The sequence below is a fragment of the Fusarium solani genome (assembly GCF_023522795.1).
Source record: "Fusarium solani strain SB1 chromosome Unknown bctg00000005, whole genome shotgun sequence".
In the NCBI taxonomy this organism is placed as follows: Eukaryota; Fungi; Ascomycota; class Sordariomycetes; order Hypocreales; family Nectriaceae; genus Fusarium; species Fusarium solani.
Window position 1 is genome coordinate 1,189,791 of NW_027072153.1, and position 22,628 is coordinate 1,212,418.

At 52.5% G+C, this 22,628-nt stretch overlaps 4 protein-coding genes across 4 annotated transcripts; 2 read left to right on the forward strand and 2 right to left on the reverse strand.

Moving 5' to 3' along the window:
- Positions 1-6,595: 6,595 nt before the first annotated feature.
- MRS44_008799 (uncharacterized protein) lies at positions 6,596-7,803 on the forward strand (the record flags this gene model as incomplete). Its single annotated transcript, XM_065621062.1, has 3 exons — positions 6,596-6,869; positions 6,940-7,304; positions 7,351-7,803. The coding sequence occupies 3 exons, from the start codon at positions 6,596-6,598 to the stop codon at positions 7,801-7,803; spliced, it is 1,092 nt and encodes a 363-aa protein (XP_065477134.1).
- Positions 7,804-10,480: 2,677 nt separating this feature from the next.
- MRS44_008800 (uncharacterized protein) lies at positions 10,481-11,707 on the reverse strand (the record flags this gene model as incomplete). The annotated part of the gene is made up of 2 exons (XM_065621063.1): positions 10,481-11,142; positions 11,317-11,707. The coding sequence occupies 2 exons, from the start codon at positions 11,705-11,707 to the stop codon at positions 10,481-10,483; spliced, it is 1,053 nt and encodes a 350-aa protein (XP_065477135.1).
- A 139-nt stretch (positions 11,708-11,846) lies between these two features.
- On the reverse strand, positions 11,847-14,306 carry MRS44_008801 (uncharacterized protein; the record flags this gene model as incomplete). Its single annotated transcript, XM_046284093.2, has 13 exons — positions 11,847-12,015; positions 12,323-12,581; positions 12,631-12,718; positions 12,766-12,829; positions 12,885-13,072; positions 13,128-13,328; positions 13,383-13,434; positions 13,486-13,629; positions 13,678-13,749; positions 13,798-13,865; positions 13,913-14,015; positions 14,064-14,132; positions 14,185-14,306. The coding sequence occupies 13 exons, from the start codon at positions 14,304-14,306 to the stop codon at positions 11,847-11,849; spliced, it is 1,599 nt and encodes a 532-aa protein (XP_046132257.2).
- A 954-nt stretch (positions 14,307-15,260) lies between these two features.
- MRS44_008802 (uncharacterized protein) lies at positions 15,261-17,210 on the forward strand (the record flags this gene model as incomplete). The annotated part of the gene is made up of 5 exons (XM_065621064.1): positions 15,261-15,579; positions 15,629-15,786; positions 15,835-16,212; positions 16,278-16,802; positions 16,851-17,210. The coding sequence occupies 5 exons, from the start codon at positions 15,261-15,263 to the stop codon at positions 17,208-17,210; spliced, it is 1,740 nt and encodes a 579-aa protein (XP_065477136.1).
- Between the last annotated feature and the right edge of the window lie 5,418 nt (positions 17,211-22,628).

Sequence of the window (22,628 nt, forward strand, 5' to 3'; positions counted from 1 at the left end):
GGTTAGTTCTTTGTTTGCATAGTCGCATGCAATTTTCGCTGATTCTCAACGAACTCATCTCGACCATGCTCCCAAACCTCTCTTCTCGAACAAAGGGTCAAGGAACGGAGCCTAATGAAGGAGACGGCATGTTTGTAACATTAACCATGCCAGAGCAATTCCAGACGTCCCAGGTTCCGATGGGTCTAATCACAGTGAGAAGGGATTCTATAAAGAGCATTCACCCGGTCCTTGACATCAACGAGAAGGAAAGAAAGGCAATAGCCCAAGCAAGCACAGGGCAAACACAGCCAAGACATTTGCCCGGGCTGCCCACTTACAAACAAAAAATCTCCTTCCTAAACAAGCCATGCCCACCCTAAAATTATGATGACTCTTCTCAATTAACTAGAGATTGAAAACTGTCGTCCGAGATAGGAAAGAGCGACTTGGGAGCTCATATCTGAAGGCATCACAACACTATTGACCTCTGCGTTGTCACTCTATGAAGTGCAATTTGAAGCTCCTGGTCATACAGCTGACATCCGGTGTGGTGTATCGGTTATCATTCCGCGTTTTCACCGCGGCGAGCGGGGTTCGACTCCCCGCACCGGAGCTTCTTTTTTGCCAATTTTTACTCTGCCTGTCACATCGTCTGGTGATGCATTCACTGAGACTTTAGAAGAGTAGGCATCTCTCTCATCTATTTTTGTTCGAAAAAACTGCAATACCTACCTGCTCAATTTTCCCCCTTGGCCCCGTCCCCCCATGTGCTCATCAGCAACGGTTACCACCACGGAGTTGTCGGACTGATCGATGTAAGCCACTCTTGGTGAAGGGCAGGGGGACTGGCGGACGGGAACGCTGCACACGCAGACCCGAAAGCCCTTGTGGAAAGGGGCAATGGAGTGAGTCAATGGATTCAACGGCTCTATAGGAAGTGCTTCCAGACGTGAGGTTCGGTGCAGCACAGCGAAGTGTCCTTTCCTACCTCACTATACACGTATAGCATCACGACCAGACACTCTTGCTATTTATCACCATCCACATATGAAGTCCCAGTACCCTAGGCATTCTTTTTTCCTTCACTGCCTCCTGTGTATGTTGGCATGGCAGCGGTCACGATCGCAATACCCCCGTGCCATCCCAAAACCGATGTAAGCCGGGCCAGCTGAAGCACAAGGGGGAGAAGACGCGAACACTCAGCGCTTACACATAGAAACCCTAAGGGAAAGGGGAAAGCTTGCGAGAGGATGAAATTCCATGGTTCCATCCCCGATACCCATGTGCCCAGTTCATTGATTGTTGGCTGAAACCCGATGTTATCTAGTGACACAGCATCTGCCGACGTTGCGAGCTCGCAAGATACTGGCGGCATTCAATTTTGCGCCCGAGCTTCCATGGTACCGCTCATTCTTACTGTATTGAGAAGACAGAAACACGGGAGGCTTGGAAGTGGCCTGTTCGCTGAATGTTCTTGCGTTCGAGCTTCTTCACCGACTTGGACACGGACAACGGGCTGTGTCGGCGCCCTCTGACTGCGGCTTCACCTGGTTATCCCGCCCAAGAACGTCGGGAAAACCTCTGTAAATGGGGTGAACTCTATATACGAGACAGGCTTTGCCTGATGCCCGCGTCTTGTTAGGCTCTAGACCAGTGACGACACCTGGAGCAAAGTATCAAGGCTCTCGGCAGATTCCTCGAACGCCATCAGACGGACATCGTGTACTCATTTCAAAAAGGGCTACAGCCCCGGCAAATTGACGCATACACTCTCTATCGGACACAAGCGGACTTTATTGTAGACCGCGAGGGCGCGACAATTGATGAGTTGCACGCCCCGAGGCACAGAAGCCAGGGTTTGATATAGAGCATGCATGGCCGAGACCAGTGAAAGCAATATCGAGCTGAGACTGGAGGAGAAGTCAAACAAAGCTCACAGGACGCCGATATGACCTTTTCGGCAGTCTCATTGCCTGTCGACTTTGTCTGCCATGCCATCACCTTTCGCCATGTGTGCCTGGACACTGCTCAGAGAAACTTGGAAGTGGCGTCAAAACAGACCTGCACGTCATGGCCAAGCTTTCCTATCTCCATGGACTATTTTCCAAGCCTCGTATTTGAAAGGATTTCTTGGGCTGACGACGACCTTGGTCCACAGAGAACATCCTCATCATCTAAAAAAAAAAAGGCGATTCCAGATCCATACTCTCATGTCCGGTCAAGACCGAAGTTCCCGTGGTTATGGATACTCAAGCAAATTCTTCACGACACTAATAAAACCGGACGCCGGACTACCGTCAGGACCAAAACACACGGCGTTGATTGTTGACAGCTGAGTGATGGCGACAGCAGCACCCCGTCTTGGGACATGACAGCCGGGAGGCACTGCCGAGTATCTCCACTGGTGTACTGTACCTACAGTAGTGTGTTGTTGTGAAATAGGGATGAGATTGGGTTCCAACACCGTTGATACCATTGGCGTTTGCGTGCTCCCTGCCAAGTTGGCCAGGGACCTGGGAAGAGAAAGGGGGGCCCTCCCCATGAGGCTGTTGTCGACCATTTCGGTTGACGACTATTGATTGACTCGAGCATCGATTTGGGAAATCACTGTTGATGATCTTGTTCCCGGGCGAGTGGCGAGGCAGTTGAGTGGCAGCCTTCGGGGCGATGGATTGCAACCTCTCAGTCTACAATCCTTGGGGTTGGTTGATCTAGGTACGGAAACGCTCCCCTAGCGTAGGGGACCCGAAGACCGTCGGGTTCTCTTTTTGGAGAAGCATCGGCGGGATAAGACAAGGCCTGGAGAAATTGGGGAAAAATTGATACGGAGAGAGATGGGATGAAGCGGGCGCTCGAGCTAGAGGTGCTCTAGGACAGACTGGACGGATAAAGGGCTTGGCCAGTACCCCTCCTGCTCTTGATGAGCGCGTCAGCGGTGGCCACAGCGCTGATTGAGGAGGGGAGAGAAGGACCTTGTTCTCCTGATAGCTTCAGGTGAACTTGACTTGAGACTGAAGATCAAAGCCCTACAACGAGTCATGGGCGGCTCAGACACGTGGCAAGGCCGGCGGTACGGGACGAGGGAAAAGAGGCTCAAGTCTGGCGGCCGGCGAAGGCTTCTCACCACGTGGCTGGTGAGTAATGATTTGTTGCTATACGCCTTCTAGCACACGTTTCTGAAATGAGACGGGCCTTCTGAAGGGGGGAGGTGAGGATCAGAAAGGCGTGCGTGATGGCCTTGATGAAGCGCGAAGCCACTCTAGGCGCCCGGGTTTATGTAACGAGTTCCGCCCTGTACTCAACGCCGTGGCAGAGTAGTGTGTCATCGGGGCGCCGTAGAACAAGTCGAGTCAAGTCGAACCAGAGTCTGTGCCACAGAATGTGCTCGGACTGGCGTCCTTGGCATCTGACCGCGTTGTGTGCTGAGGTTGTGTGTGAGGCTGCCATGCAAGGCGTCGGCGCAGAATGCCGCATGAGGTTACCTCGCGACATCTCGGCCTCCGGGTCAATGCCGCCCGGTTCCTGAAAATTTCAAGGGAATTAAGGTTTTGTCTTCCCCGTTGTGTTTGGGCCAAGGGTCAGCAGTGGTGTTTGCTTGGTGAGATCGCAGAGGCAAGCATATCCCGGCCACAAGGACCCTGAAGAGCCCCGTTCGGCAGTGTGAGGTGACTTCCAGAGACAAAAAGATATTAAAAGACAAAAAGACACTATTTGATAATGATACGAAGATCTGACTCGCCGCTCTGGGGAGAATGGGCGAGTGATGAATCGGGGTTCGCTTTGGCAGCCAAGGATGCCACGATGGCAAGGGTTCGGCGGTTTCACATCTTCAACACCATACCAAGGCTGACAGCTTTCACTCTCGTGGTATTCCACGTGGCTTATGCTAATGACGGACCGGATATTGAATGGACATGAACAGAGTTTACGGGAGAAGGGAAGGGAATGTCATCAGGAAAACGAAGTAGCCACGAGGCTGTCTGCAACGGCCCGGGAAGGGGGGCGGCTTTGCTGATCATACATCATCATCTCTCGGACATTCTCCCAGAAGGGGAATCCAAGACGTAACGAGATCCAGAGGGAGGGAGGGGCCGCGGCACTTGATTCCAATTTCGAGGATCGACAACGTTTGATCTCTGATGCCGCACAAGGGAGGGGCGAAAGAAATATGATATCGGACAGAGGTACGATCAACTCAGGACGGTATCGTCAACACCCGGTGTTTGCCAACGCTGGGCGTTTCGTCTTGGCTTTTCCGGATGCAGACGGCATCTCAGGGCTCAACATGACTCTCTCACCTGAATGAAGATCGGCCCTGTGTGCGTTTTAACGGTTCTTGATAAGCACTTATCCGGGCGTGCTCGGGTCAAGATAATCCCTAGCTAGCCAAGATAGCACACGCCGTAGCGAGGAACCCGGGATCGATCCTTGCTCATCCCATCCCATCCATATCGCTAGGCCAGGAACCAAGCTCGATCAAGGGTCACTAGCAAGAGATCGCTCTACGTCCACCCATCCATACAAACCCATGGGGGTGAGCGAGCTAGCTGTGGTTAGTGGACGGTCGCGAGGCGTTGCGTCTCGACTCGTTGGTCGTACGAGAGCGCTCAGGCGCTGAGATGGGCGACGGCGTCCCATGATTCGGCCCGCACGGTCGATACTAGGGAGGGAACAAGGGCTCCGGGCACCGGGGGAGGGTTCAGCAACAGTCATAAGCGCAATCGCGTAGACGAGACGTAGACGAGGTTGAGAGAGTAAGGGTATCAAGTGAAGATCTTGTATAGGGGAAGCGAGAAAAATAACCTGTCACAATGGACGAATGGAACAAAGATGATGTGCAGGAGGGATTAGCCCTTTGAGACAGGTCTGAAATCACAACAGAGAAAAAGGCACACAAGAGTTTCGTGGGGTTTCATCCGGGGATCCGGGGAAAAGGGTTGGACTGTCAAGTGTGAGATTTCGGTTGTCTGGGGGAGGGAAAAAGCAACGTTCGACCGTCATCGGCCCCCTGAACCCCGACTTTTGCTTCTTTTTTCCCAAGCCTCTGGGTCGTCTGACTTGTAGTAGATTATTCGAGATGGCTTCCTTCTGGGAAACGATGGAACTGTAACATGACACGAACATCAACGACTAACACTCTGAGACATACATGCATTGGTTGGGGAGGGCTCCAGAAGCCGCCAAGACAAGCCAACGCAGAAAGAGTCAAAGCGGATTTCAAGCCATCGTTTTCTTCATCAGAGAAAGAGAGAAAAAGAAAGGAAAAAAAAGTCCCGCAGAGGTCCATCGACAGGCGCGTCTAGTGCCGATCAGCGCGCACCGACAAATGACTCGCGCCAGACGCCAACACCACTCACAGCCCAGAGAACGACGCAATCTTAGCAGGGTTTTCCCCACCTCCTGCCGCAAGGTCCAGACACTGGCAAAAGAGTCAGGATAAGGCCTGTTTGGAGGAAAAGTGCGGAGGGGGACGAGATGAAGATTTTGGGGCGGGTTTACAACTCCAGAACTCGAAATTCTCCTCGGATATGAATTTCCCTGGTATCTTCTTTTTTTTAATTTGAGTTTCTTCACTCTGGAGAATCTGGGGCGGATGAAGCCATCACCAGTCACAAACTCTGTTTATCCTTCTTTTCCTTCTTCCTGGCATCCGTGAAGGAAAGTTACTTTGAGCCTCTACCACGCCGTGCCGTCCTTCTGTGTCAACTGAAACCGTTCCTTTTCTAGATTCCTTCTGACACACACTCAATCACTCGCACTCTGTGTCTCTCCTGCAGACGGAGATCTTGAACCACACCCCGGGTCTACTGTACCGGGCCCGGCTGGCCCCCTCCCCCTGTAAGGCCGCCACCAAGCCATTCCTCATGCTAGAGCAAAGCACTCTCTGTAGCGTCCCCCGTGCTCGTCGTATCATGAGGCAGAGTAAGCCCAACTCGCCGGGCTAGGCGGAGCTCAAGCGGAGTCCCGCCCCTTGTCCGGGAGCATGGAACCTGGGCGACAAAGGACCCAAGAAAAAAAAAGAGGCGAGACTAATGGTTGAAGCCAAGGATTCCCCCTTGGGGCTGACGAGTAGGACCAGGGCTCATCATCAACTCCACTGGATTAGTTGCTGTAGATTTGTTGGCTCGAGATCGACGCACACAGGGGATGCCCCTAGTGCACGACTCGGATCACCGCCCGCTACGAGCTGTCAGGCTTCTCCAGAAAGAGCCTGGGGCCAGTACTACTGTAGGAGGGGAGGCAGAAGGTATGAGCCGTCGAGCCTGTGACTGTGTGAGAGAGAGAGTGAGTGTATGAGTGAGAGATGTGAAAAACCCCATTGGCGCCGCCCTCTCCATTCCGGATGTGCGAGAGAAGGCGTCCACACACACCCCGGTTTCGTCCTTTCTTTTTGAAGCCTGTGCATCCCACTCATTGTTGTGTCTCTTCTTTTCAATTTGATCGATCGGGAGTTGCAAGTCTTTTTGTTTGCTTTTCTTGTTCTTGTCACATCTCAGGTGCATCATCATACATCACACAGACACGATAGAGTGAAAGAGAGCGAGGGAGGGTGAAGAGGGAAACGAACCGATAACAACGACGACGAGGACATCGAGTCCTTTCAGCCTTCGCCATGGCTCCCGAGCGAGGCTTTCTCGTGCCTGAGAACTTCAAGGACGACCTTCCTAACGAAGATGACATGAATATCGCCTCTATCATCTGGGGCCTGTCCCTGGGTGTCGTCGTCTTCAACTGCGCAAAGGCCTTTCGACAGGCAAAGTCGGCCATCCACAGGAGGAAGCGGTTGACGACCTACGTGGTGCTCGTGTGGCTCGAGATTGTCTCGAGTTTCATCCTCGGCGTCATGGTGTGGTTGTATCTGCGCGGCATCATTCCCCCAGCTTTCAGTTTTACTTCTTTATCAGTATGATTCCTCTCATTGAGACATCAAGATGCAGTGTATTAACACGTCTCTAGTCGTCTTCTGGTCAACTCAAGTGCAATGCCTCATTCAAATCATCATCAACCGAGTCAGCCTTCTAATGGTCGTCCGCGCCAACGGAACGAGGCTCAAGTGGCTCTGCTTCCTCATCCTCCTGGCCATCAACATCAGCGTCTTTTGCATCTGGGTGCCCGCCCGGCTCCAGATCAACGACACCTTTGTCCACATCAACGAGATCTGGGATCGCTGCGAAAAGGTCATCTTTGCCGTCATGGATGCCGCCCTCAACTTTTACTTTATCTGGGTCGTCAAGAAGCGTCTCATTTCCAACGGTCTGCAAAAGTACAACCGTCTGTACCAGATGAACTTGTTCCTCGTTGCTATTTCTATTGCTCTTGATGTAGGTTCGACTCTGACATGTCTCTTACACAAACTGACCCTCTCAGATCCTCCTCATCTGCATGATGTCTCTGCCCAACAGCTTCGTCTACGTGCAGTTCCACCCTCTGGTCTACCTTCTCAAGCTCCACATCGAGATGAACATGGCCGACCTTATCGGCAAGGTTGTCCGCGCCAGCAACAACCAGGACTCCAACGACTACAGCTCACGATCCCGGACCACTGGCAAGAGCGGCTCCAGGCCCACGCACGCCGGCCGCTTCGGCGCCACTCTGACCAGGACGCACATCGAGCTCGGCGAGGAGGACGAGATGGAGCTCAAGGAGCGCCAGAACCTGGAGGGCATCAAGAAGACGGTCGTGACCGAGATTGTGAGGACCGGCCCGGGACACGGTGGACACGAGGACGACGACATCCCCGAGCACCACGAGAGGGCCGTCAGCGAGGCCAGCTCGACAAAGGCTCACCAGGAGCCATACAGCATCGAGCACGCACGATAAGAGTCTTGTTTTGTTTTGCACCGGAGATACCTCACACACTACTACAACTGCTATAAGATACATACCACAGAAACAAACCTACAAACACAAACACACACACATACATAGATTATTTAGAGGGTTTTTTGCCAGCAAAAGGTATAATGTAATGAAAACACACGGAATACGAGCACAGGCGTCAGCACCAACCAAACTCTCCTCACTCATTCGTGAAAGACTTGAAGCATACGCATTGACAGCCCCGTACTCACAAGCAGGGCACTTCCCTGGATGCACCATTCGCGTCTCGATCTGTCAGCGGTTTGAAGGCCTGCCCTGGTACCCTGTCCCCAGGTCCACATTCGATCTTCACTAGTTTCTTTGTCGTTGACCAAAGGAAACCCCCTGTCTACCCTCAGATGACCCCACAACTCCTGACAAGGATATCGGCGGGGAGAAGGGAACGGGCGAAGGGGATATCCAACATAGGTGAAGTCTGTATCTGGGGTTGCAAGGTCAAATCTCTCTGTCTCTCTGGCTCCTGACTCTTGAGAACCAACGCAGCGTCGCCTCGGCCAACCTGTGGCCCCAAGGCAACACAACTGGTGGTCAATGATTATGGACCCTTTCAAAAGAACCCCGGAACTTCTTCTCCAGAGTTTTACCGGTTCCCACCCCCGGGGATTCAACGTCGTTGTTCCCCGGGTGGTTCAAAGTTCCCCGCATCGTCCGTCGTGGGCCTCACATACCAGACCGACCCCAACTCTCTCCTCTCCTCTTAACGCCGATCGCGGCCAAACCATCCGTTGCATGAGGGGAGAGCACCCCCCGGTCGCCATGGAGAAGAGTCGAAAGTACGGACCCTTGACAACGTTTGAAATGCCTTCTTACATGAGCAGTCTGGGGGAGTTCCGCATGCGGACGATGAGGGGACGAAACGTTTCCTAGAAGGGCATCACTGAGAGAGCCGTGGCGCTTGCGATGTGACTCTTCACGAATCATGCAAACGTCACATCGTCAAGAACCTCAGACGGTCCAAGGCATAGAGAGAAGAGACTCTACTGCCGTCAGCATCACTTCTCTCCTCGGGTGGCTTTGGTCCGAGTCTCGACAACCGTTCCTCATTCCAAGACTCTCGACTGAGACACACATTGTCGATCACACCAACAGCCATTGCATTATTCTTCAAGAGGCCGCGGCTGCCCTCGACATTCCAGAACGAGGTCGGGTCGGCTTCATTAGCTCCCGCGGCCGCGGCAATGCATGTCAGCGAGAGGCTCTGAGAAATGCCAAGCAAAGAAGACCTGGACGAAGGATGCGAGAGGGAACAAGACTAACGCCTGCAAGGGCGTAGCCTCGTCCAACTGGACTGGTTCTGCCCAACGTGCATGGCCCTGCGTAATCGCACGACCAAGGAAGGAGTCTGATCGCAGCGCCTCAGGAGGGCTCGAGAGTCAATGTGCAGTACTCGGCCGGGAACCTGAGTCGGTGTGTGCATCAACCCTGCTGCCACGCGACTTGTCTTGTTGGAGGTTGTCCTTTGACATGCGGCTGCGAATATATCTCTCATCTGCCAACTGCCAAGTGAGACACAGAGTCTAAAGACTTGGCAGTTGTTCTACCACAAACTCAGTTTTCCCTCGGCCAAAGCCACGATGCCCACTAGTCAGCCTCGCCATCATTGATCCAGCTCCGTGATCATTATCCGTATATCTCGGGAACAGCCGCGGAGAGACTTGCCGTGTTTGAGGCCAGGTACCTCTCATTTGATAAGCACCAGGAACTCGAGTGTATAACCTGGGGCACTGATGGTGTCCTCATTTACATGGAACCCGGCGCCTCCGAATGGCTGTGTGTGCTTGATCCCTGTCCCGGCCGTTACGTGTGTGTGCCCTGACCACGCAAGAGACGGGATGGCGTCTTGCTGCGCGTGTGTATTACAGGAGAAGGCTTTAAAACCGCGTGAGCCCGTAGCTGATTCTCCGTCCATCAATCTTGTCGCATCTGTGGACGAGGGTGGCGTCTGAGATCAGACCCTCGAGAATCAGGTGATGCATTGCATCTCAGGGCTAACCGGAGATCAAGCTGCGAGATATACCCTCCTGTTCACGGAGATGCAGCAGCAGCCCAACGATTGGAGGCACAATTCGTCTGCGGTTGGTCCCCCTTGGAGTGGCTGGGATTTGTTCCTGCAGCCAACAGGTGTTGAGAAATGAGCATGAGATGATCATCAACAAGTTTTTCCCTGAGTAAAAGATGAAAGGGATTGCCAACGGTGACCGTTTCTTGTCGTCGAGGAAGCCGAGCATCTGTGCTTTTCGTGTCAGGCGAGATTTGTTGGACATGGCTTGTGGTTCGTATGTATGGATGCTTGCTGGGGTTGTCGGTAATTTGCGCGGCAAATAATAGCAAGCGAAGCGTACGGTAATCAATGACTGACAGTGGAGGTCCATCGAGTCGGCTATCGTTCTCGCTAAGAGTTTTGGTGCCTTGTAGAGTCGGTGTTGGGTTGCGTTGGGCGATTCACTTTGCTTTTGCGGGTGATGGGATCTACAGATTTGCTATACAACTACTGTTATTACATACATACATACAAACCAATGAGCCCTGTTTTTTTGTTCCCCACTGAAGCAATCGACCAAAAGCTCTGTTTTCATTCAACCGACCCTGTGACACCGACGAGTGAGGCTGACCATGGCTACAGCGAGCGAAGAACTGCTTCGAGGCGTGTGACCCTTGTATCAAGGCTTTCGAGAAACGCGTCGCGATCGAGGTCGCCGTCTCCGCTACGTCGCTGCCGCTGCTGCTGAGCCCCGGGTGGATTTACCGCTGTCTTCATGTCTTCGCTGTAGCGTTGAACCAGTGTCTTCAAGTCGGCCTGCATCCGCTGAAGTGTCTGCTCCAGAGCCTCTATGGACTCTGCATTGCGTCTCTCGTGGTACAGCTTGCAGCATTCCTTGGGAGCATCGTAGGGGCGCTGATGGTCCTCGGGAGCTACTTCAGGCTGGGCATTGGGTGCCTTGCGATCGAACTCGTCATCGAGGAACGACGAACGAGAGTCAAAACCCACGGGCGAAGCAGCACGTGTGGTCGAAAATCCGGGCTTCTTAGAGGGCGTGTTGGGGACATCCTCTTCTACCTTTCTCTTGAGAAAGTTTGAAAACGAGTCCGACTGTGGAACACACCCGGCCGGTGGTCGGAGGTTCGCATCTGGAAAGGGGTTTGCGCGAGGTGGATGAGCAGCGGCGGGTTGAGCCACATTTTGACGCGAGGGAAACAGAGACTGGACTGGGCGAAGGCTGCTGAACGATAGATCCTGTTGTCGGTTGAGGCCATCTGCGGGACGAGATTGCGTAAAGACTTGATATAGGTAGTTAGTCAAAGGGTGAATCCCCCCATCCCATTCTCACTCACCAGGTGCTAAACCACTCTCACGCTTGATCATACGCTCGTTGTTATCGGAAGAAAAAGCGATATAATCCTGTATCTGCACCTGAAAGCCCTGCTAGAGCTGGTCAAGATCAGGTTTCGCACCTCCTCCGGCAGATGTCGTCCCATGGGCACCCCCAACATCATGGGCAGGCCTCCCGTGACTCGGCCCAGCAAAGCTATCGACGTCGATCCAGGGATACTTTTCCACGAGCCGGGCCTTGAGGTATTGTAGCTTGAGGGTGGGATAGATGCAGCGAATCATGACCCAGATGCCAAAGTTGAAGTCTGCCTTTAGGAGCTTGTGATCGCATGGCCTCCCTCGATTGGTTCCCGTGACGCGAACCTCGTGAAGTCGTGAAAGGATCGTCATCTTGGTTTCTTGGTCCCATCCTGAAGAGTAATCGTCCCATGCAGCCTTGATGCGTCCGAGGCTGGCTTGGTCCTCGGGGTTCTGGGATAAATTGTACAGCGGCGGGAATGTTGAGGCGGCCATGATGATGGGATTCTAACTCGCCGGGTCAACGGTTAGCTCAACGACGAGAGTGTCTGGGAACCAACCTCAAGGGAAGCGACAAAATGTTTGGATTGAATTGCGATGAAGGCTTGTTCTTGTACGACGACCTGTCTCGAGGCTACAATCGAGGTGCAGCCAGGTTTCGTGACAGGCTTCGAGCCAACAAGAAGTCGCGAAGATCGATGACTTCAGCTCTCAGATCAAACCAGAGGGGGTCAGAAAATGTGAACTTGAGGGAGAAATAGAATGCGAATGGGTAGTCTAGTATGGCAAATCTGAGCCGAAGCCTGTGCATGATATTCTGCTCGTTGTCAGAAGGTGAGGAGGGAGATGGCAGGTTTCAGTGGCGGTAGAGGCCAAAGAGAAAAACACGATACAAAGATTCAATCGGGAAGGAGGTTTGTTCTGTTTTGTTGTGCAGGAAACAATTTCTGTCTTTATTTGCGTGGATGAGAGCAATGCCTGACGGCTGGCGAGCACTGATTCACTATCAAAACCCCATTGCGAGCCAATTTTGACCAATCTTGTAGGAGGAGTTTACTACCTTCCCTTGACTATAGAGACCAATATGTTCTAACCACTTAGTACGAATACCTCAATCCGCTTCGAGCCAGCTTCCGTCCATTGCAGAAGTAGTACTGAAGGTTGGCAACACACGACAGCACGACCGCCACAGCTGTGAGGGCCATGATGACGCCAAATCCGATAGGATAGTTGGGCGCGTCCTCTGAGCGGAAGAGCTGCTTTCCCACGATTCCAGCGCAGTTGGCGGACATGATGTGGATGGCCAGCGTGATTGATCGCTCACCAGGCGTTCTCGCGTTCAACGAGAGCCAGGCGCCGTTGACGGGGTCTGTTAATGTTAGCTTGAGCTCTTTCTTGTAGCATGAAGTTGTACTCACGCCATGGCCATGAAAAGGCGTTTGAAAGGGTAAAGATGGCAAACTTGAGGTTGGAATTTGTCGAGTCAACCAACACATACATGCCAATCTATAACGTGTTAGAGAAACCCTATCGAGCAACAGTCAAGAACTTACGTTGAAAGCGAGGCCAATAACAAAGCCAAGCACAACCATGGGTCCACGGGCTCTCATCTTATCACTAAAATTTGATTAGCGAGACGTCCATACACATTTAGAAACGGACTGGTGCTCACCTTGCCCAACCCCAAAACAAGTTGGTAAACAAAAGCAGCCAGGATCCAACTGAAGACATGGCGTTGGACTCGAGAGGCTTGTACCCGAAGCTGGCAACCAAACTTGGCGCATATGAACCAAAGGCAGAAGCGGGTGCAAGACCGCAGATCGTAAAGCCGACATGAGGCAGCAGCTTCCAGTCGGTCAACTAAACAATGTGAGCAAACATGTAAACCACGATTAATTGGACTTCAGAAACTTACGACATTCCTCATCTCTTCCCATGTGACGCTCTGCTTGACCTGGGCCTTGGTAGGATCATCACGCAAGACTCTCTCGTAGAGGATCTGAGCCTCCCGCTCGTTGAAGTAGCGGAAACCGAGAAGGGAGACCGGTTTTGCAACTTGGGTAGGGAATGTGACCAGAAAGGCGATACCAACAAGGATGGTGAAGATTCCCTCGAGCTAGAGTGCCAATGGTCAGTACAGATTCCCAAGACCGAGGGGTTGTCAACTAACAATGAACAGCCATTGCCATCCAGCCAGGCCGGCGACTCCTCGCATGTGCAAGCTTCGTAAGGCGTCAGCTTAATCCTTATGCCCAAAGTCTCGATATACTTACATGCCATAGGCAATGAGGCCAGTTACGGCGCCAGCGACCAGGTTACCGATGAAGAACCAAGAATATCGCTTGCTAGTCTCCTCCCTCTTGTACCATCGGGTCAGCGTAAAGAGAGAAGCAGGAATGAAACCCGCCTCGCACAGTCTATTTCAAGTCAGTAACTGTTTCTATTTTAGAGGGTAGGTGACGAACCCAAGGAGGAGTCTAGTAGCCATGAATGGACCAAGGCCCTTCTGGAAGGCCTGGAAGGTTGCGACCAGACCCCTTGTATCAATTAGTACATAGCACCTCATTGCCTTGCTCTATGCTTACCATGCAACGATCTGACCGCCGATCCAGATAGTCGGGCCAACCCGGTATAGGATGAGGTTGCTAGGGATCTGGGCTTGTTAGTGTCGATTCTCGACCACGGCCAGAGTGAACGTACTTCAAGAAGAATGATACCCAACGACAGCAACTGCTGGCCAACATTGAACTGGTTCTGAGTAATACCGACATCCTTGAAGAAGCCATCGGTCAGAGCATTGCCACTGCATTGGTTAGTACCGGTACGAAGGATTATTGAACGCCATGCTTACATGTTTCCTCTGTCGAGCTGCAGGGCAAAGAAACCCAAGATCAGGAGGGGCAAGATAATAAGATCGACCCTGGGATATTGTCAGTATGTTGTGTTTTCATGCCGATAATAAGAATACTGACTTGCGAAGGAGTCTCTTTTCCTCCTCCTCTGTCCACTGAATAGCATCAGTGTCCGAGTTAGACTTTCCGACAAGATCACTCTGAAGAGCGTCTGGATGCTTCTCGTCTCCAATGGTCTCCATGATGCAAAATAACTTGATAGAAGCTAACGACCGAATTCGACCAGATTTTTGCAGATCGGTGCGAACCAAGAGACTACGGAAAAGAAACCAGTTTGACTGCAACGCTCTCTATTTAAGACAGACGGAGCATACCCTCACTTCATTCCACTTCTTTGCAGGGAACCCATCTATCGGGACGAACAATACCACCGAGTGGAAACCTGCACCAACATCAACGTGTCTAGAATTGCCTGTTACGGACATGTCTGTCGGGGCGACGCGGTGCGACTCCATACTGCTACGACGTTCTGCCCTAGATAGCTTGATGCCGGCGGCGAGTACTACCGTCCGGAGATGCCAGGCCACGGCCCACTGTAGCCCGGACCACTGTGGTTCTTGTGTCTGATGCTATCGAACTATGGAATTGCGACATCGAGCTTTTGAAACTTGACCGCGCGGTGCAATTGGGCTGTATGTACGCGTATTGAGATTTCTATGTGAGTAATCATCGGTGAATGCGATGCCCCGTGCTCGGCAGTATCTGAGATTTGCCGTATTTCCGTACTTGTTTGGGGGGAGATGGATAGACTGTTGAACCTCTAAGCTATCAATCTATCTAGTCTAGGCTCTATCAACTACCAAGACCTGATACTCAATCAACCAAGACCAAATCTTCCTCACAGATCACAATTTTTCTTGGAACTCGTCGGGTCGTCGCTGAATTTTCCCACTAGAAGACGCAGAGAACCACACTTTAGCGTTGATCAATACGTTGCTCAGCATTGGCGTGATCCATGGGGTTGAGCACATCATCAACTATCCCGGCCCGTAATCTGGAGACCGGGTCTCCGAATCTAGGCAGAAAACGGCTGCGAGATCCGAGACGAGTTCCGCCAGATGGAGTAGATACAGCTCAATTCGCAGAAGCGGATTTTTATCATCTCGAAAGAGACATTGAACAACAAGTGTGTCGAGATGAAGCTCAAGTCGGTTCAAGCTGCGCTTGCGTTATGGGCCGTTGCCAAGGCCCAAGATAGCCAAGCGCCGTTGTTCGGCTCCGGGCCGGAGGAGAAGCCCACTCGGCCGAATATCGTCTTTGTCCTCACTGACGACCAGGACCTTCATATGGACTCGTTAAAGTTTACTCCTTTAATTCAGAAGCATCTTATCGATCAAGGAACTGCATACAAGCGTCACTTTTGCACCACTGCTGTGTGCTGCCCATCTCGCGCCAGCCTGTGGACGGGGAAGCTTGCTCACAACACCAACGTGACTGACTTGAATCCTCCATATGGTGAGTCTGGTCCATATCTCTGAGATCTCAACCTTCTAAATTTTGAAAGGCGGGTTTCCGATTTTTGTAAAGAATGGTCACAACGAGAACTACCTCCCCGTGTGGCTTCAAAATGCCGGTTACAACACATTCTATACCGGCAAGATGTTTAACGCCCATACCGTGTGGAACTATGACAGTCCTCATCTCAAAGGATGGAATAGCTCAGTCAGTGAACAAGATTGTCTCTCTCAAGCCTTGAACTAACACCATCAGGACTTCCTCCTGGACCCTAACACATATGACTACTGGAACGCAACCTTCCAGAGAGACCACGAAAAGCCCAAGAACCATCTCGGCGAGTACTCCACCGACTTGGTAGCCAGCAAAGCCTATGGCTTCCTCGACGATGCCGTCGCAGCTGGCGAACCATTCTTCCTCGGTATTGCGCCCATAGCACCACACAGCAACGTCAACAGTACGAGACTCAACCCTGTCAAGGGGCCAGACGATGATGTGCCAGTCTCTGACGACCTCTTCCGCGTGAACTTCCCTAAAGCCGCAAAGAGACATGAGCATCTCTTCCCAGACGCCAAGGTCCCGAGGACGGAAAACTTCAACCCCGATAAGCCTTCGGGGGAGACTGGATCAGACGTCAGCCTAAACTCACCGATGAAATGGTCGAGTTTAATGATCGTCATTACAGGGGTCGCATTCAGGCTCTCCAAGCCGTGGATGAACTTGTCGAGGGTCTAGTTGAAAGGCTTGAGAAGCACGGTATTCTAGATAACACTTACATCTTTTACACGACCGATAACGGCTATCACATCAGCCAGCATCGTCTCCAGCCCGGAAAAGAGTGTAGCTACGAGGAGGATATCAACATCCCGCTCATCGTCCGTGGTCCCGGTGTGCCAAAGGGAGGCATCTCCGAGGCAGTCACAGCACATGTCGACCTCGTGCCCACGATCTTGTCACTTGTCGGTGCGCCTCTCAGGGCTGACTTTGATGGGTCCCCAATTCCCCTCTCTGCTTCAGAGCTGGAAGATGCTCCCCGAACTCGCGAGCACGTCAACGTCGAGTATTGGGGCTGGGCCATCAGCGAGGGCAAATGGGGTTTCAACGGTGGCGAAGACAAGAGAATCTTCAACAACACCTACAAGGCTCTACGGGTCGTTGGTCAGGACTATAACCTGTACTACTCTGTCTGGTGCACCAACGAGAAGGAGTTGTATGACATGACTGTAAGTGATCGAGAGTACACCACTCGAACAGGTGACTAACCTATACAGACGGACCCGGGTCAGCTTAGAAACCTTCTTCACACAGATGAAGTAGATCTAGCTTCTCGAACAACAATCCTAGGATATCCTCTCGAGGATGTAGTCCCAAGATTGGATTCCCTCCTCTTCGTGCTCAAGTCCTGCAAGGGATCGACCTGCTCTCAGCCATGGGCAGCCCTCCACCCTCAAGGCAACGTGAAAAGTCTGCGCGATGCACTATCGCCTCGCTTCGATGGGTTTTACGCACAGCAAACTCGAGTCGAGTATTCTCGCTGCGAGCTGGGCCACATCATTGACGCCGAGGGGCCTCAGTTTGAGAAGGATGGGAACGTGTATTGGCAGGGTTCGAGATGGAGTGATTGGACTTGATCATAGAAAACGTATTCCAATGATACATGAAGTCATGTTTAGAGCCCTCGTCGTGTTGATACTAGATCACTTCTCTTATCGAATACCCGTGTACCTCAGGGTAGCCAAGCCCAACATCTCAACACTTAGAGATATCGTGACATTCTGCGAAAGCTCAGACCTACAACTATGACAACCAGCTTCTACCATGTCAGCTCCCCTCTCATCGACATCGGTGAAACCCGCTCGATCTCGATACACCTCGCTTAGAGTCCAAGTTGTGTCATTATGAACGATGTAGGGTCCACAAGCCCACCGACTATGAGTCAAAGAACCTTAAAAGGAATCAGGCACACAATTCAAGGTTGTAGGTGATGTAGGAAGCCCACTTTTCCTCTATAGAAATAGATTGTCTCATCGTGCATTGTCACTCGGCTGGTTGTCAGGGGGAAAGCCCGGATAGGGGGACTTGCTTGGTGAAAACACACAACACCATCGTGAACCCATCAAACCGGTTTCGGTGTGAAGATTTTTTCTTCACTTTACCCACATGGATAGAAAACCCATACACGGCCTTTTGGCACTGTGTCAGAGGCGGCAGTTTCCAGGCCTATCTATCAAAGCCCATTCAGGCAGCCCTATCTGTCATGAGCCCACACGCTCTTATCTCAAGCAGCCTTATCATTCCCCAGAAGGGAACTTATCTTCAACCCCGGAATCCCCGGACAGTCTCTCGGCAGAGGATGAAAGATATCAGCTAGCGTTCTGAGAATCTGGGCAGCTCTGTAATTGGATAATGCATGTGCTATCTCTAGATGTTGCTAGGGAGTGGCGCCCGCCCAACTCGTAGATCTCATGCACGTAGTTTATGGTCGTCCTGCTGAGCCCGAGAGATCAACGACTGCCAACCGCGGTCACCTGACCGGTGTTTTAGGAGTTGACACCACGGAACCGACGACACTCGTCTCTCATAGGGGCGCTACCTGGTCTGTCCTCACAAGGCATCATCTAGCTGGTCGCCGAAGGAATCGCTGTCGCTCACTCGAGATTCGGTCACGCGAGCCGAAATAACCCAGACACCAGGAGCGGGAACAGGCTTCAGGATCTTGGTAACCATCCCAGAGCTACCCCTGCAACCCCTACCCATATCTCATGAGAACGTGGCTGCTGTCGTAGGTAGCTTATTCCGACCCTGACGAGTTTCGTAATGAAGCTCAAAAAGGGTGCTCAAACTAAGGAACCAACTGCCAAGGCCGGCCAAACTATGGTGCAATTCTATTGCAATGGCAAGACAAACACGTCGCCGAGACCATGGGTATCGTTTATTGACACCGAGAGAAGAGCCAGCTTGACGGACAGGAGATGGCAGGCTGACTTGTGCTTCCACATCACGCCCTCCGCCGTTTGAAGCACTGGCGTGTTGCAGCAGAAATCGGGAGCTGCACCATATGACAGGTCTGCCGAAATGGTCCGTTTGCTTGATGATCCCAAGAAACGGCCCATGTTGGCACGGACGTCGCCGGCCAGGGTTACAGCCGTTCAGATGGACGCATTGAGCAGGGAGACCAGGGACCTACCAAGGCCAGGCCGAGAATTAGGCACATGATGCACAGGCATCGGAAGGGTCACAGTCGGCAGAGGAATACAGGGCATACAAGGGTATGGATCCGTAACCAAGGGCAAGGTCAGCGCAAGCACTGTGCCAGGTGAACCACGCCCGAGGAGCTTCGTGTCCGTCCCAGGCCTTGGCTCCGTTAAGCAGGACAAGTGAGAGCCGGAGCTCACAAGGACTGTCGCGATCGGTTTTGAGGAGGAGCTCCGTGGCCGCTACGGCGCCTTGTGCCGATGCGGCGCCAAGCGGCTCACGGTTATTCTGTACCCCTTGGTAAGCTCGAGACTCTGGGCGAGCTTGCATGGAGCTCCGCCGCATACAAAGATGTTTGGGCCATGAAGATCGATCTTGGCGGGTAGTAGTTTATGTAAAATAGAGCCTCATCGACTGATGCCTATCGATCGCCGCCGTTGCAGACTCGGGCGCAACCGTGCTGAAGCCAAGTTTTTTCTTCCTTGGGCTTAATCTCGTCTGCAGATTTGCCGTGGGCCCTCTTGGAGCCCAAACAATGCAGTTGATGCCAGATTCGATCATGAACGGGTAGCAATTACCGTTCCGTTACTCAGACCGCTACCGAAGCCTGTCTCAGAAGCCCTTGCTCTCAGCCAAACAAACAGGGCAAGGGACGCCGAAATTGACTCCATTCCCATTCACAGTGTCTTCACCGGCATTAACCGCTTGGTGTCGGGACAGGTTGGAGATGAAACATCCGTGGGATTGTCGTGAGGTGGAACGGAGCTGAGGGAGAAATCTCAAAGAACCCACCAAAAGTCTCATGCCGTCTTGTGATTGATAAAGAGGATCCCATGGTATAATAATAGCGTAAATGGCCCGCGCACCAAGTTCAAATGCGGCTCAAAACCGGCGCTTGGCCCACGCTTTTCTGAGCTAGAGAAGGAGAAAAATGAAAAGACGTGTGGTTAGCAAGGTGCCCGTGCACACAATATTGGTGGTGGGAGAGTGGCCCCCAGCTAAAAATCGATTTGCCAAGCCTGGTCGAGAGAATTCGATCTAGGGCGGGTTTCCATGATGTGATGGCCTAGCAGCAATGGTGTAAGTGATGGCGAATTTGTCGTTCATTTGGCCTGAATCCATTGATGCTCAGGTAATAATTTAGAACCAGCCATTGAGGAACGAGGGCCAAGGCCAAAGTCTAGAGCTGACGCCTGGAGGCACGTTGCGCTGGTTTGGCCCATGATTGCACCATCGTAAAGAGGCGGTTCCCGAGATGGCGACGAACCAGGGTAGGGTGACAGGGCTGAGTCGCGAACACCCAAGGGGTTCTCACGATGAGATGTGGCTCAGGGCCGTGTGAGGCAGACTCGGCCAATCTGGTCTTCCAGGAGACAGGGTGTGAAAGGGCGTGGAAAGTTGATGAAGGGTGGTGGCCGACCAAGGTTGCGAGGCTTCTTAGGTAACGGGAAAGGCACTGTGTGGCTGGCGATGGATCGTCAGGAACGAGCAATGCGTTACGTTACACACCCTTGCAAAACAGCCAGGTCCCTTGAAAGGTGAAGGGTTTTTGTCGAGAACTGCAGCATGTAAGATGCGGCTCGTCTTGATTCGGGTTATGCCGAGGGAGGCTTCGGGCATGGCTTGCGCCGCATATGTAGTCGCCGATCTTTGTCTCTGTCAACAAGAACTTGGCATCCTCAGAGTTGATGTTGAGTGGTTGAGAGCCGGAGGCCTTGCGCAAGCAAACGTGCGCGTGCGTGTGGGACTCAGGTGCTGGTGGCGAAGAACAAGAAAAAGAAGCTGAGATGGTGGTTAAGATCCACTTTAGACCGCATCAGAACCTCCAGACCTGACTCCGCGATGGGGTCAGTAGACGTTCGATACCAAAGGCGGAGATGCTTCTGGTGCTTCTTCGGGGTGGGAGTACCCGCGACTAAGGCATGGAGCAGGGAATATTCTGGTGTGGCCCAACTGTCGAGATCCGTGGGGATGAGGGTAAAGCTTCAAGCGAACAGATACCCTAAACACGTCACCCAGGTCTACGTATCTGAGACGGGATGAGAGTGAGATCTGCTTCATCGAGAAGGTTTGAGCGCCCGATCTCATGGTCTGAGTGGCTTTGGAACACTGACGCTGTGGCAACAAGGTCCCGGTCGTGTTGGTGTTCAAATTGGCGATGTTAATGTGATGTGATTCACTAGTGTGGATAGTTGACTCGCATACACGACTCGAATGCTGGAAGTATAGAATGTGAAGCCCATGTGGCATCAAACTACAACTGTAAGTTGACACTGGCGACAATGTCGAGCCACGTGTTGTGAGACCAGAGTGACACACCGCGATGCCTCGTGTGGTTGGACGTCTGTGACTCGTCGGTTGTTGGACCTCCACGACAATAGGAGAGCGATCTCCGTAGTACATAGATTATCTCACCATGGAAGGCCTCGTTGGCCGCAAACCTTGCTGATGCAACAAATCTGCTTCACGATGCCGTGATCGAATCGTTACGTGGAAGGGCGTGCGTGTATTCCAGAAGGTCCACGTGGGTGACGGGCCAATCAAGTCGTCATGCCGCAAGATTCAAGGAACGCTCGTCTTGGGTGTCGACTCGGCTCCAGTAATAGACCCCTTGACTATTACAAGATCGAAGCTCCAAATCGAAGGCACCGTGAGAGCACGACCGCAATTGTGTTAGTGCCTTGGAAAACTGTGGAGGCGGTTATTCAGGTTCAGAGTTTTTCCCAGGATCTTTGGATGGCATGGCACCGTTCGACGACCGATGATGGTATGGTCGAAGACGCCAGAATGATGACGGACCAACAAGGAAAGCGAGGTCAGGGACGTGCTCGCCTAGAAGGTGAGAGGAAACGGGACGGGCTGGCACGGTGCAGATCGGTACGTACCCACCGCGGTGTGGCCTTCCATTCGACTTCCAACCGCGATTGGCTCGTGCCCTTTCACCTTAACGTACGGTAACTCGGCTCCGTCCCTTCCCACATTCCACCGTCACGCTCAAGAAAAATTTTCATCCCATGGTGACCAAGGAAAGAGCCCCACAACGTACCCCCACTGTGCTCAGTCGCAGGAGGAAAGGCGCTGGATTCGAGTGGATTGCACCATTCAGCACTGGCCCTGTCAAAGAGACCAGCTGACGGCCAAGGAACCAGGCCAGCGTCAAAGACGTAAGAAGGTCACCGTTTTGCCTGATGAGCTCAGAGCGGAACCGGCATGAATGATGTGGATACGCCTTCCATCGAAGAAGTTTTTCGCTCTCTTAGTCTGGCCTTGTTTGGCGGGCCCGGCACCGGAGGTGCAAAATCTGAGACCGGCCACCTGACGTGTGACGGCTGGGCGCTGGGCTGTAAACAAGTCGTCACAGGTGAGTCGAGGACGCTGGGGGATCTGGAAGTTCTCACGAGAACAGGATAAAGTGACAGATCAAAGCAGGATACAGTATGAGCGTGATGATCGGCAATTCGATGACTCCCATTGAAAACGGACGTGGTTATGTAAAGAAGCCGGGGTAAGGGCGTTGCTCACATGATGGACATGCCAAGTTTGAGGCGCCTGCTTCAGACGACTTGCAAGGGAGCAGAGTCGGCATCTTACTGGACCTGGCCGTTTTGTTGTCGGCTTTGCAGCATCTGCTGTGGTTGATGCGGCTGTTCATGCCCGTGCAGTTGCTCTTGGCTGCTTGAATGTGCCATTTGACTCCCTTTGCCCAGCTTTGAACAAGCTGATCAAGCAGCCATTCGCATTATTACCGGATAGACACCTCACATCCATGCCAACGCACCCGGCAGAACATCTGCAAGCCAACATGTGAAGAGGGCTTGGATAGTGGCCTAACAATATGTACTACGTAGTAAGTC